Source organism: Trichechus manatus, unplaced genomic scaffold (assembly GCF_000243295.1).
Source record: "Trichechus manatus latirostris isolate Lorelei unplaced genomic scaffold, TriManLat1.0 scaffold00609, whole genome shotgun sequence".
In the NCBI taxonomy this organism is placed as follows: domain Eukaryota; kingdom Metazoa; phylum Chordata; class Mammalia; order Sirenia; family Trichechidae; genus Trichechus; species Trichechus manatus.
This window is the reverse complement of record NW_004444545.1, coordinates 28,722-39,459: the sequence shown is the minus strand read 5'-3', so window position 1 is coordinate 39,459 and position 10,738 is coordinate 28,722. Positions and strand designations below refer to the sequence as shown.

Below are 10,738 nucleotides of genomic sequence, written 5' to 3'. Positions count from 1 at the left end.
CCTGTTTCTTAGGACACATCTCATTTGTCTTGTAGTAGCTGCGAACTTGTCTTCTCATCCCTTCTTACCTGCCCTACGGGTGCACGCATGTATACTGAGAGGGTTAGTTCCAACATTCCACTAATAGAGTGAAAATAAAAAGAAAACAAATGAACAACAAACCAAAACCACTTAGCAGATAAGATTTTAAATGCTCCAAATAGCCGAGTATCCATTCAGACAGTACTTCCTTTACCAGTAAAATATACAAATGAAATAGTTAGTACACATATTATTTTATGACAATGGTTAACAATCCCACGACATGTCAGCACTGTCCCTTCTCAACCTTGGGTTCCCTCTTACCAGCTTTCCTGTCCCCTCCTGCCTTCTAGTCCTTGTCCCTGGACTCTTGTGCCCCATTAGTCTCGTTTTGTTTTATGGGGCTGTCTAATCTTTGGCTGAGTGGTGAACCATAGGAGTGACTTCATTACTGAGGTAAAAGGGTGTCCAGGGGCCATACTCTCGGGGTTTCTCCAGTGTCTGTCAGGCGAGTAAATCTGGTCTTTTTTGTGAGTTAGAATTTTGTTCTACATCCTTCTCCAGCTCTGTCCAAAACCCTCTGGTGTGATCCCGGTCAGAGCAGTCAGTGGTGGTAGCCGGGCACCATCTAGTTGGACCTTAGGTTCCCCATTACCAGCTTTCCTGTCGCCTCCTGCCTTCTAGTCCTTGCCCCTGGGGTGGTGTGGCCATTTAGTCTCGTTTTGTTTTATGGGGGCTGTCTAATCTTTGGCTGAAGGGTGAACCTCGGGAGTGACTTCGTTACGGAGCTAAAAGGGTGTCTGGGGGCCACACTCTCAGGGTTTCTCCGGCCTCTCTTTCAGAGATTTTTAACAATACTTCTTTTACAGATAAAGTATGCAAGCCTCTAGTTTTTTAATTAAACAAACTTGTCTCTTGGTTTGGTGGCTATCTTTTTTTTTTTCCTTTAAATTCCTATAATTTTCCTTTTCTTGGTCCAGAAAAATTTTAGCAACTAGGTAACCACAATTTACCATATTATTATTATTTATATGTTGTTACATTTGTTTGGCAGATTGCTTCTGTCCAAATGAATTAATGTCATTTGAATTTTCTTCTATTTCACGTGTGCATTTTGTAGATAATCTAAAATCCTCTTCTGTTTTTAGGAAGCACCAGTGACAAACAATAAACACTTACAACAGACTAGCCCAACAATCTTTTCTGATGGAAGCTGAGGCCTAGACAGGAAAAGGTATGGTCAAGTTCACAGGCTTGTTGGAGCTGAGCCATCACGAAAACCCAGGTATCCTAGTTCCAGTTTAGTGTTCCTTGCGTCATACTTCATCGTGATATATGACCATTGCTAAACCTTTGAAAATACTGGGATGTAAGAGTAATTAATTGCTTCTTACATTTAAAAAATGTTACTGTAATGGAAAGAAGTATGAATGAGCTTAAAACCCTGTTGATTTCCATTTAGTAAACTAAAGACAGATAGGAAGGCTCATTCATTACTGTATAACCCCAGTCTTGGTATGGAGTTTGCCTTATATGTATTCGTTAAGTAAATGAAAACCAGAAGGAAAACAGTTCATGAGTTGATGTAAAGACTCTGTGAAGTTCAACGTTATGTGAAGTTCAATGTTTGAATGTTGTCTTTCAGTTTGGAAGTTAGAGGCCTGAGGTTTGCTTACTGGAGTCAAATAGTCCATTAAAGTTGTTGTCTGATGGATGCCAGCAACCACGGGGCACAATTGTTTCAAAGAGGGTGAAAAAATCAATAGCATTAGAGACTTCGAAAACTTTTGTTCTACATTTAGTACAGAATATGCAATGTGGGAGTTCCAGCTACTGTTGTGGTCAGAATTTCTGCAATCAGTTGTTTTTCCTAGGTGTGATGGGCAGAATTTTAGGATGACCTCCAATGACCAACACTCCTGTGTAACCCCTTCCCATCAAGTGCCAGAGGGACCTGTGAATATGATGGGATAGCACTCCCATGACTAGCTTACGTTTTACATGGCACAGCTGACTTTAAGAAAGGGAGATTATCCTTGGTGGACCTGACCTAATCAGGTGAGGCCTTAAAGGGGACAAGGCTCTTTCTTGAGAAAGGGTTTTGAAGTGCTTCCGGGATTCAACATGGAATGCAGGCAACTTTTAGGAGCATAGAGTGGCTCCTGACTGCCAGCAAGGAAACAAGGACCTCAGTGCTACAACTGCAAAGATCTGGATTCAGCCAACAACCTGAATGGCCTTGGCCATGGATCCTTCCCAAATGTCACCAGATAAAAATGCAGCCCAGCTGACAGGACACCTTGAGAGTGTGGACCTGAGCACAGAACACAGATGAGCTACACCTGAACATGTGACCTACAAAACCGTGAGATGATATTATTGTAAGCCACTAAATTTGTGATAATTTGTTATGCAGCAGCAGAAAATTAATAAACTACCTATCTCGAAGGATGGGTCTGATTTTCAGGGCATTCTCAAATATTTATAAACAACTAGTAATTTGTAAAGTTTACAAAGTGTTTTCTCATATATACTTTTATTTAATCCTTTTACCAACTCAACAAAAAGAATACCCTTATCCTCTATCATTCTTTTTTTTTTTTTTAACAAAGACTTATATAGGGTCAGTGTGAGTCGGAATTGGTCGATGGCAACAGGCATATAGGATAATCTTACTGCTCACGATCACAGAGTCAGACAGTAGTGAAATAATGCCTAAAATTTAAAACAAGGCAAGGTATAATTAAGTAACTATAAAAGTGTGGGGCCAAGATTAGTATTAAATGCTAAAGACTGAACAAACCTGGGGCAAGGATGTGGCAAGTGAAGCATTTGCCGTGAGCTCAAATTTGAGGGCGGGGTGGGGAGGCGCCAAAAAAAAAATCTCACAATCAAATAAATTGTGTTTTACTTAAATATTTAAAAAAATCAAAATTAATGCAAAAATCCACAGTGAGTAAAATATCAAACTTTTCAATGAAGACAGGATCCATGGGCCAAGATGACGCTTATATAAGTGAGGCACTCACTTTCAGGATCATGCAAGTGCAGACTCTGAGTCTGCCTTTATTTAAAATTTTGATATTTTGTTCTTCACTTACCGCACCCTACTGTCTCACTCAGCACACTGGCCTCACTCAATAACATGTACCCTTTGACTCTTCCTTGTCTTCCTTATACTAGGGGGCATTAACATGTTCTCTGATTTCTGAAATGAACTCTCTACCCAGTAATTTTTGTTGCCTGGCAAGTGGCAACGTTACTTGTTCAGAAAGTACTGTTCTCTAGATCTGGTAGATTGGCTTCTGGCTATGTTAGTCTGAGCATAGTGTCACAGGTATTGGGTCCATTAAAGACAGTGCATCCATTCTGCAAAAGTTGCTTTGAACACTAATATGTCCTATTTCTCTTTAATATCATTGATCTTAGCTAAAGCATATGTCTTAGAGAATGAGGCACGGGGATGAGGAAGGAGATCATCAGAATTTCAGTCTTTCATCGGCACTGTGGTAGTTGAAATGGCTGAAACAGTATTGGAAGCAGCAGGTTTAAAGGTGGATAGTTAGTCCAAGTTGGACTAGAGCAGAACCAGGGTAAAGGTGGAAAGGTCAACAACCCCTGAAAGGCTAAAGTTGTTGTCATAAGCCAGATCACTCCAGATGCCTTATCCTGATTGAGAAGGTGTTATTCTACCATTCAGACAAGACTTGGGCAGGGGTAGGAGGTGATGGTAGACAAAGAGATCAAAATTTAGTTCTAAGAGCTGAATGGTGATAAACCTAGGTTTATATACTAAGATTCCTTACCTAGACTTTGACTATCTTTGCTCTACAACATTCTATTTTCTAGGCTTATTAACCTAGAAACATGTTCAAAAATTTCCCTGCTCAAGAAGTAAATATCCAATCAAAAATCTGAATGTTTACTTTCTTAAAAAGTGAAATGAGAAATTAGAGAATTTCTTTTAGTAAAATGGGGCAACAGATTAACGTATTTATTCAAACAAATCAGATATTTTGCATTCCCCATATTAATGGAGTCTTGATACAAAGTCTATTACAACAGCCCTGTATTGAATAGATTTGTGGGCTTAGAGGAAAGACTGCCACGATTTATTTTTCAGGTGTCCATGTGTACAAGATAGTATCAGCACACATACACTAAGATTTTTTTTAAGAAATAAAAGAAAACTCAACTGGTATACTGAGGATTCACCACCGGCTGCCCTCGAGTTGATCATGACTCATAGCGACCCTAAAAGACAGTAGAACTGCCCCTTAGGGTTTCCAAGGCTGTAACCTTTACAGAAGCAGCTTGCCACATCTTCCTCCTGCAGAGCAGCTTGTGGGTTTGAATCGCCAACGTTCTAGTTAGCAGCCAAGCACTTTAACCACGGCACCACCAGGGCTCCTTTACTGATAGTTAGCTATGTGGAAATAACACTGAAATTATAGCCTTTCAAAGGAAGAAAGCATTGAAAAATCAAAGAGAAGTTTTCCATGGATTCCAAAATTATCACTATCTGTAGGCACAAGTAATATGTTATTGAACATAGACTAGGGCTTGAGCATTGATTATTCCAATACTGCCCATCAATAATCATTAATAACAGATCAATTATTCAACCAGTTATAACTAACTTCTGGTTTCGTTTTCAAGCAAGTTTTTGTTGTTGTTGTAGTTACTAAAAATTACCGAAAAATACAATAAAATTTTGGACTCAAGAGAGTTACTGTCATCTACTACCCACCTCTCTAGGCAGTAAGATGGGGCAATTATAGGGCTCACCTCAAGAAAACCAAATGGTGAATAGCAAAACATTCTACCTATAGATGTATTTCAGCTAATAATCTCAGAAGGAATGACAGAATTCAAGAATCACCATTCTGTAGCCCTTAACAGGGCCCTGGTGGCACAGTGGTAAAGAGCTCAACAACAATAGGTTTGGTTTTGGTTTGGTAGCTCTTATGGGTTAATAAATAAAGGTGATGAACCTCAATGACTACCAACATCTCCACAAAGGGAGACAACCAAAAAAAAAAAAAAAAAGTCCATTGCCATCAATTCCGACTCATAGCGACCCTGTAGGACAGAGTAGAACTGCCCCATAGCGTTTCAAAGTAGCACCTGGTGGATTCAAACTGCCAGCCTTTTGGTTAGCAGCCATAGCTCTTAACCGCTACGCCACCAGGGTTTTCAAACAGACATTATGTATTTCCTAATGTGATGGAGGTGCACAGCATCATGTGTAGAGTGCTCTTGCTAAAAAATAAACAAATAAATAAACCATAATCTTCCCAAGTGTCACCTACAATTATTGAGGATTGTTGATGCTGAGAACCAGATCTATTGGGTTCATTTTTCTTTTCTCTGTACTGTTGTGTATGTTTGAGAATTTCTATGATAACATAATTCTATTATAAATATCATGCCTTCAAATTTGAGAATTCAATTGAAATGGTACAATTTTTTGGCAACATATAAATGATTAAAGGAGTCCATGAAGAAATAGAAAACTTTAATTCAACAACACAAACTGAAACTACAGTGCCAACCTAAGGTACCTTCAAAATATTCCAGGACCAGCTAGGTTTGTAGACCCATTTCATCAGATGGTAAGTGAAAACTGTTGTTGTTATTGTTGTGTGCCATTCAGTCGATTCTGACTCATAGTTACCATCTTATGTAACCATGGGAAATTACTCAATCACTTTTAACAGGCTAGCTCCCCTTGTTACAAAGATCAGATGAGGGTGCCCCCACAAAGAAACACTTGAGCCAAGCTCACTCACATAGAGACAAATATCCTAAATAAATTCACAGCAGATCTGATGTAGCAGGGGATTAAATGAAAAAATAGGCGGTGCCCAAAGAATACAAAGGTTATATCGCATTACAAAAAACCGTGAATTGGAATTCACGACATTAACAGGGGTAAAGAAAAAGCCCTTGGTAAAAATTCAACCCAGTTCATAGTATGCAATAACTTTTACCAAACTTACATTAGAAAGGAATTTCCATTTTGTAAAATCTCAGCAAACATACTTAAATGTGAGATATTAGAAACATTCCCAATAAAGTCCAGAACAAGATATAGAGGTATGGTACCGACTCTACTGTTCAAACCTGGTCTGGAATGCACAGCCAGTGCACAGCCATACACAAGAACACAAAAATAAATCAGAAGTATGAATATTGAAAAGAGGTATTATGATCACCTAATCCAAAAATCCAAAGGAATCGGCTCACAAAATATTCAAACGAATAAGAAATTACAGAAACTGGTGTAGAAGATCACTGCAGCAAAATCAGGAGTCTGGTCACACAAAATACATAACTTATTAGAACATGTAATGGAAAATATACTATTCAAAACAGCAGCAACATCCAAAATATACCTAAAAAGAAAACTAACAAAAATATACATGACCTTTATGGAGACAACCATAAAACTTTTTTGACAAAATTAAGTAAAAGAAGTCCCAAATAGAGTAGTATAGGATGTTTGTTAATGAGGAAGCGAACATTGTAAAGATGTTAAAACCAAACCAAACCCGTTACCTTTGAGTCACTTCTTACTCAAGGTAAACCAGTTCTCCTTCAATTATTTACAGATTCAGTGCCTTCCCTGAAGGGAGTGGCCTCGGGTCAGCAGAGGAGGGAGACCTGGCCTGGCTCCTAGCAGGGGTCAAGGTAAGATACTGAGTGAAGATGGAGGGTTCCATCCACCCTGAGAAGAGGGGCCCACAGAGCACAGGCCCACAGAGTCCAGCCCCATAGAGTCCCACCCCCACAGAGCCCCAAACCCCCAGAGCCCCGCCCCTCTGAGCCAAGCCCCTCAGAGCACCGTCCCCCCACAGCTCCGCCCCTACTATAGGCCTTCAGAAGCACCATGCATGGCTGTTAGGCTTAGGAACCCCCTTACCTGGGCCTAGAAGGTTTTGGGCAAATAAAGGCCTTGATCTGAAGCTGGATGATTCTGCACAGCAGAGACTCCCAGGAGTCCCTAATATGCCCCTATGTAAATTCTGTGGAACACTCCCCTCCTCGAAGGGAGGAAGCTTAATAGATTCCCTGATGAGAGCCCTGGTAGGCCCCGGACAGGGGTAAACGGAAGTGATGTACCCTGATTTCCGCCTCTGGAGGCTGTGCGGAGGGACATTTTGGTCTAACGGCTAGGCTTAAGGTCGGCAGGAGGAGGAGCCCCAGGACAGAGAAGGTGTCAAGGTGCGTATCTCGAGTTAGAATTTAGGGGACATACGCCCCCTTTGAAGAGAGGAGGCCAGACAGAGCCCCACCCCACTCCACCCCCATGATCAGCTCCGGGGAGGCCAGAGGCATGGTTGTTAGGCACGATGCCTCCTGACTTGGCCTTCGGACGCTGTGGGGGCGGGGGTATGGCCTTGATCTGAAGCAGGCAGTTTCAGATCAGCAAAGAGATGAGTCACAGGCCTGGTCAGGAGTCAAGGCGAGTATTGTGCGTTAAAACTGAGGTGACAACCCCATACAGAAAAGGCCTCAGTCCGGCCCCACCCATGCCTTGTTGGTTCCTAGAGCAGTACTCAAAAGGTACCCCACAGAAGTAGCCTTTCCTGGAGCCAAGGTAGAATCTCCTTACTGAGGCGCCACACACCATCTCATCCTCTCTCTTCTAGGGTGACTTCTTCATCAACAGAGCTGCCTGCCCTCCTGCCTACTATCCTTGATAAGAAATCATGCCTCGAGGTCAGAAGAGTAAGCTCCGAGCCCGTGCGAAACGCTGCCAGGGCCGAAGCGAGACCAAAGGTCTAGGGGGTGCTCAGGCTACTGCAGCGGAGGAAGAAAACTCCCCCTCCTCTGCCTCTCCTCTTTTGGGAGATAGATCCCAGAATTTGCCTACCGCTGGGACAAGAAGCACTCCCAAGTCTCCTCAGAGAGCTGCAGGTGTTTCATGCGCAGATTCAAATGAAGGTGCCAACAGCCAAAATGAGGAAAGTTCAGATGAGAGCTATTGCGAAGATCCTTTAAACGAGAAGGTGGTATTGTTGGTGGAGTTCTTGCTGCGGAAGTATCAAGCAAAAGAGCCGATTACAAAGGCAGACATGCTGAAGTCTGTTATCAAAAACAAAAAATATCAGTTCCCTGAGATCCTCAAGAGAGCCTCTGAGCACATGGAGCTGGCCTTTGGTATTGATTTGAAGGAAGTGGATCCCATCAGGCACTGCTATACCTTTGTCAACAAATTGGATCTCACCGCGGATGACATGGTTATTGATGAAGAAAACACACCCAAGACGGGCCTCCTGATGATTGTGCTGGCTGTGATCTTCAAGAAGGGCAACTGCGCCACTGAGGAGGAGGTCTGGAAAGTGCTGAATCTGATGGGGGTATATGCTGGCAAGAAGCACTCCATCTATGGAGAGCCCAAGAAAGTCCTGACCCAAGAGTTGGTGCAGATGAAGTACCTGGAGTACCGGCAGGTGCCCAACAGTGATCCTCCACGCTATGAATTCCTGTGGGGTCCCAGAGCCCGTGTGGAAACCAGCAAGATGAAAGTCCTGGAGTTTTTGGCCAAGGTCCATGATACCACACCCAGTGCCTTCCCATCCTGTTATGAAGAGGCTATGAAAGATGAGGAAGAGAGAGCTCGAGCCAGAATTGAAGCCAGGGCTCGCAGTAGTGCCATGGCCACTGCTCGGGCCAAGGCCAAGCCCAGCAGCTCCTCCTGCCCCAAGTGAAGTCTAAAGAAGATTCTTCACTTTTTTGTTAAAAAGGGCTGTCAGCATTCTAATAGTGGAGGGCCAGGTTAGGGTTGGAGAGAATAAAACATATATCATCTTTGTTTTCCTGTTTCCTGTTCTGTATGGGTAACTTGGAATTTTACCTTTCTTTTTTCTTTTCTTAAGGTTAATTTCAAATGTTGAAGTCTGAAGCAGATTCTTTTCTTCATGGATAAAAAGGGTAGTCAATATTCTAAGTAGTGGAGGGCCAGTATGGGGCTGTAGGAAACACAGTGTATATCATCTTTGTGTTCCTGTTCTACCTGGGTTACTTGGAGTTCTTTCTCTCCCTTGCCTCCCTCCTTCCCTCGCTCCTTCCTTCCCTTATAGTTCACATTGCATTCCTTTTACGAGAAGGTTTAGAAGGTTTAAATAGCTTCAGAATCTAGGTTGATCAATGACTTTGGTTACACATTTATTTCTATTTAATAGATACAAGAATAGGAGTTTTGTTATTTTGTGAAACAAATTGGGAAACTTTCCTTCATATTTATTGATCCAGAAGAAGAAAAGAAGGCATTGGAGTAGGCACTTCCTTAGAAATGTGAAAGGAAATCAGCAGTAAAATAGTTGGGCTCAAGAAATAGAGAAAAAAAGGTAAAAGATGGTCAGCTATTGGTTTCCCATATCCATTCTAGTCTGTTGTTTGGTAAAAATAATAGATACATACCTGAGTTTGCTTAACTTACTCAAGAATGTAGGATAAATAAAACTTTTATGAACTAGAACTCGTGCTCACTGGCTCATTAATTCCTCACATGTTAATTGATCATCTGCTTTTTGAAAGTCACTTTGTTAGAAATGGGGAAACTAGGATACAAAACACTCAGCCCCTGCCCTGAGAATTTTACAGTCTAGGAGTAGCAATCCTATAGGCAAGATGATGAAAGACCCTATAAGACTAAAGGACAAGTACAAAGAAGGTGTAAGGAGGTAAGGAGGCTGGTGGTGGAGAGTGAGAGGCAGGGGAAGGTGTCCAGTTGAAAGCAGGGTAGTGCAAGTGCCCTGGAGGCAAGGCAACGTGGGACTTTGGGACACTGTAAGTCCTTCAATGGACATACTTTTAAGTTAAACTGGGTGATGGGCTGGATGAAGCTGTGGGAGTGGGTGAGACCCTCGACTGATGTGTCTCAGAGAAACAAACCCCAGGAATAGAAAACTGCTCTTAAGATTTATTTTGTGGTCATCGATAAACCAGAGGAAAATCTCCACCTGGGGCAGAACTGGAAGGTGCCCTGTGCTCTTGTCCCTGTGTACTTGAACCCAGAGCACAAAGTAGTTTTATGCACATCGTTTCCAGGGAGTTTCTAAGAAATAAAGATGATACTCTCTTGGAGTGAGATGCCCAGAAGCTACTGGGCTGACACTCTTTTACCCTGGCCTGGGAGAGCTAGAGCCCACTCCATTAAAAGGACATTTTAATTAGGTTATCTTGAATGTAATCTGGCAAATTCTAAGGGAGGGCTGGACATCCTGGTGGGGTAGCGGTTAAGAGCCACGGCTGCTAACTGAAAGGTTGGCCGTTCGAAGCTAGCGGCACTCCTTATAAACCCTATGGGGCAGTTCTACTCTGTCCCATTGGGTCACTATGAGTCAGAATCAACTCGACGCCAATTGGTTTGGTTTGTTTTTTTTAAGGGAGGGCTAGATTTTTGGTGAGGGCGAAATGAGTGAAACAGACGTGATTTGAAAGGAAAGGCAGATAGGAGGGAGAGCAGCTGTTGGTCCTTGATGTAAATTCTAGAAGCTTTGAGTTACTTCAAATGGGAGAAGATTCCCCCACACCCAAATTAAATAACATCTGCTCTAATGGGGGAAATTTTAGTTTGTTTGACTTGCTAAGCAGCATTATTGGCTGACTTGGTATTACTTTACCTGGAAAACCACATATCCTCCGAATTAAAAAATAGAAATCCCCAGAGGAGTGAGGGTGGTATCCTCTGGGGTAAAAATAATCA

The 10,738-nt window shown here is 42.2% G+C and overlaps 1 protein-coding gene across 1 annotated transcript; it reads left to right on the top strand.

The window, feature by feature from the left end:
* The first annotated feature begins 7,736 nt into the window (after positions 1-7,736).
* LOC101344359 (melanoma-associated antigen B18-like) lies at positions 7,737-8,738 on the top strand. Its single transcript, XM_004391125.1, has one exon. The coding sequence runs from the start codon at positions 7,737-7,739 to the stop codon at positions 8,736-8,738; it is 1,002 nt and encodes a 333-aa protein (XP_004391182.1).
* The last annotated feature ends 2,000 nt before the right edge of the window (positions 8,739-10,738 follow it).

Excerpts from the sequence above, each read along its gene's own strand:
- LOC101344359 (XM_004391125.1), top strand. The coding sequence starts at position 7,737 with ATGCCTCGAGGTCAGAAGAGTAAGCTCCGAGCCCGTGCGAAACGCTGC.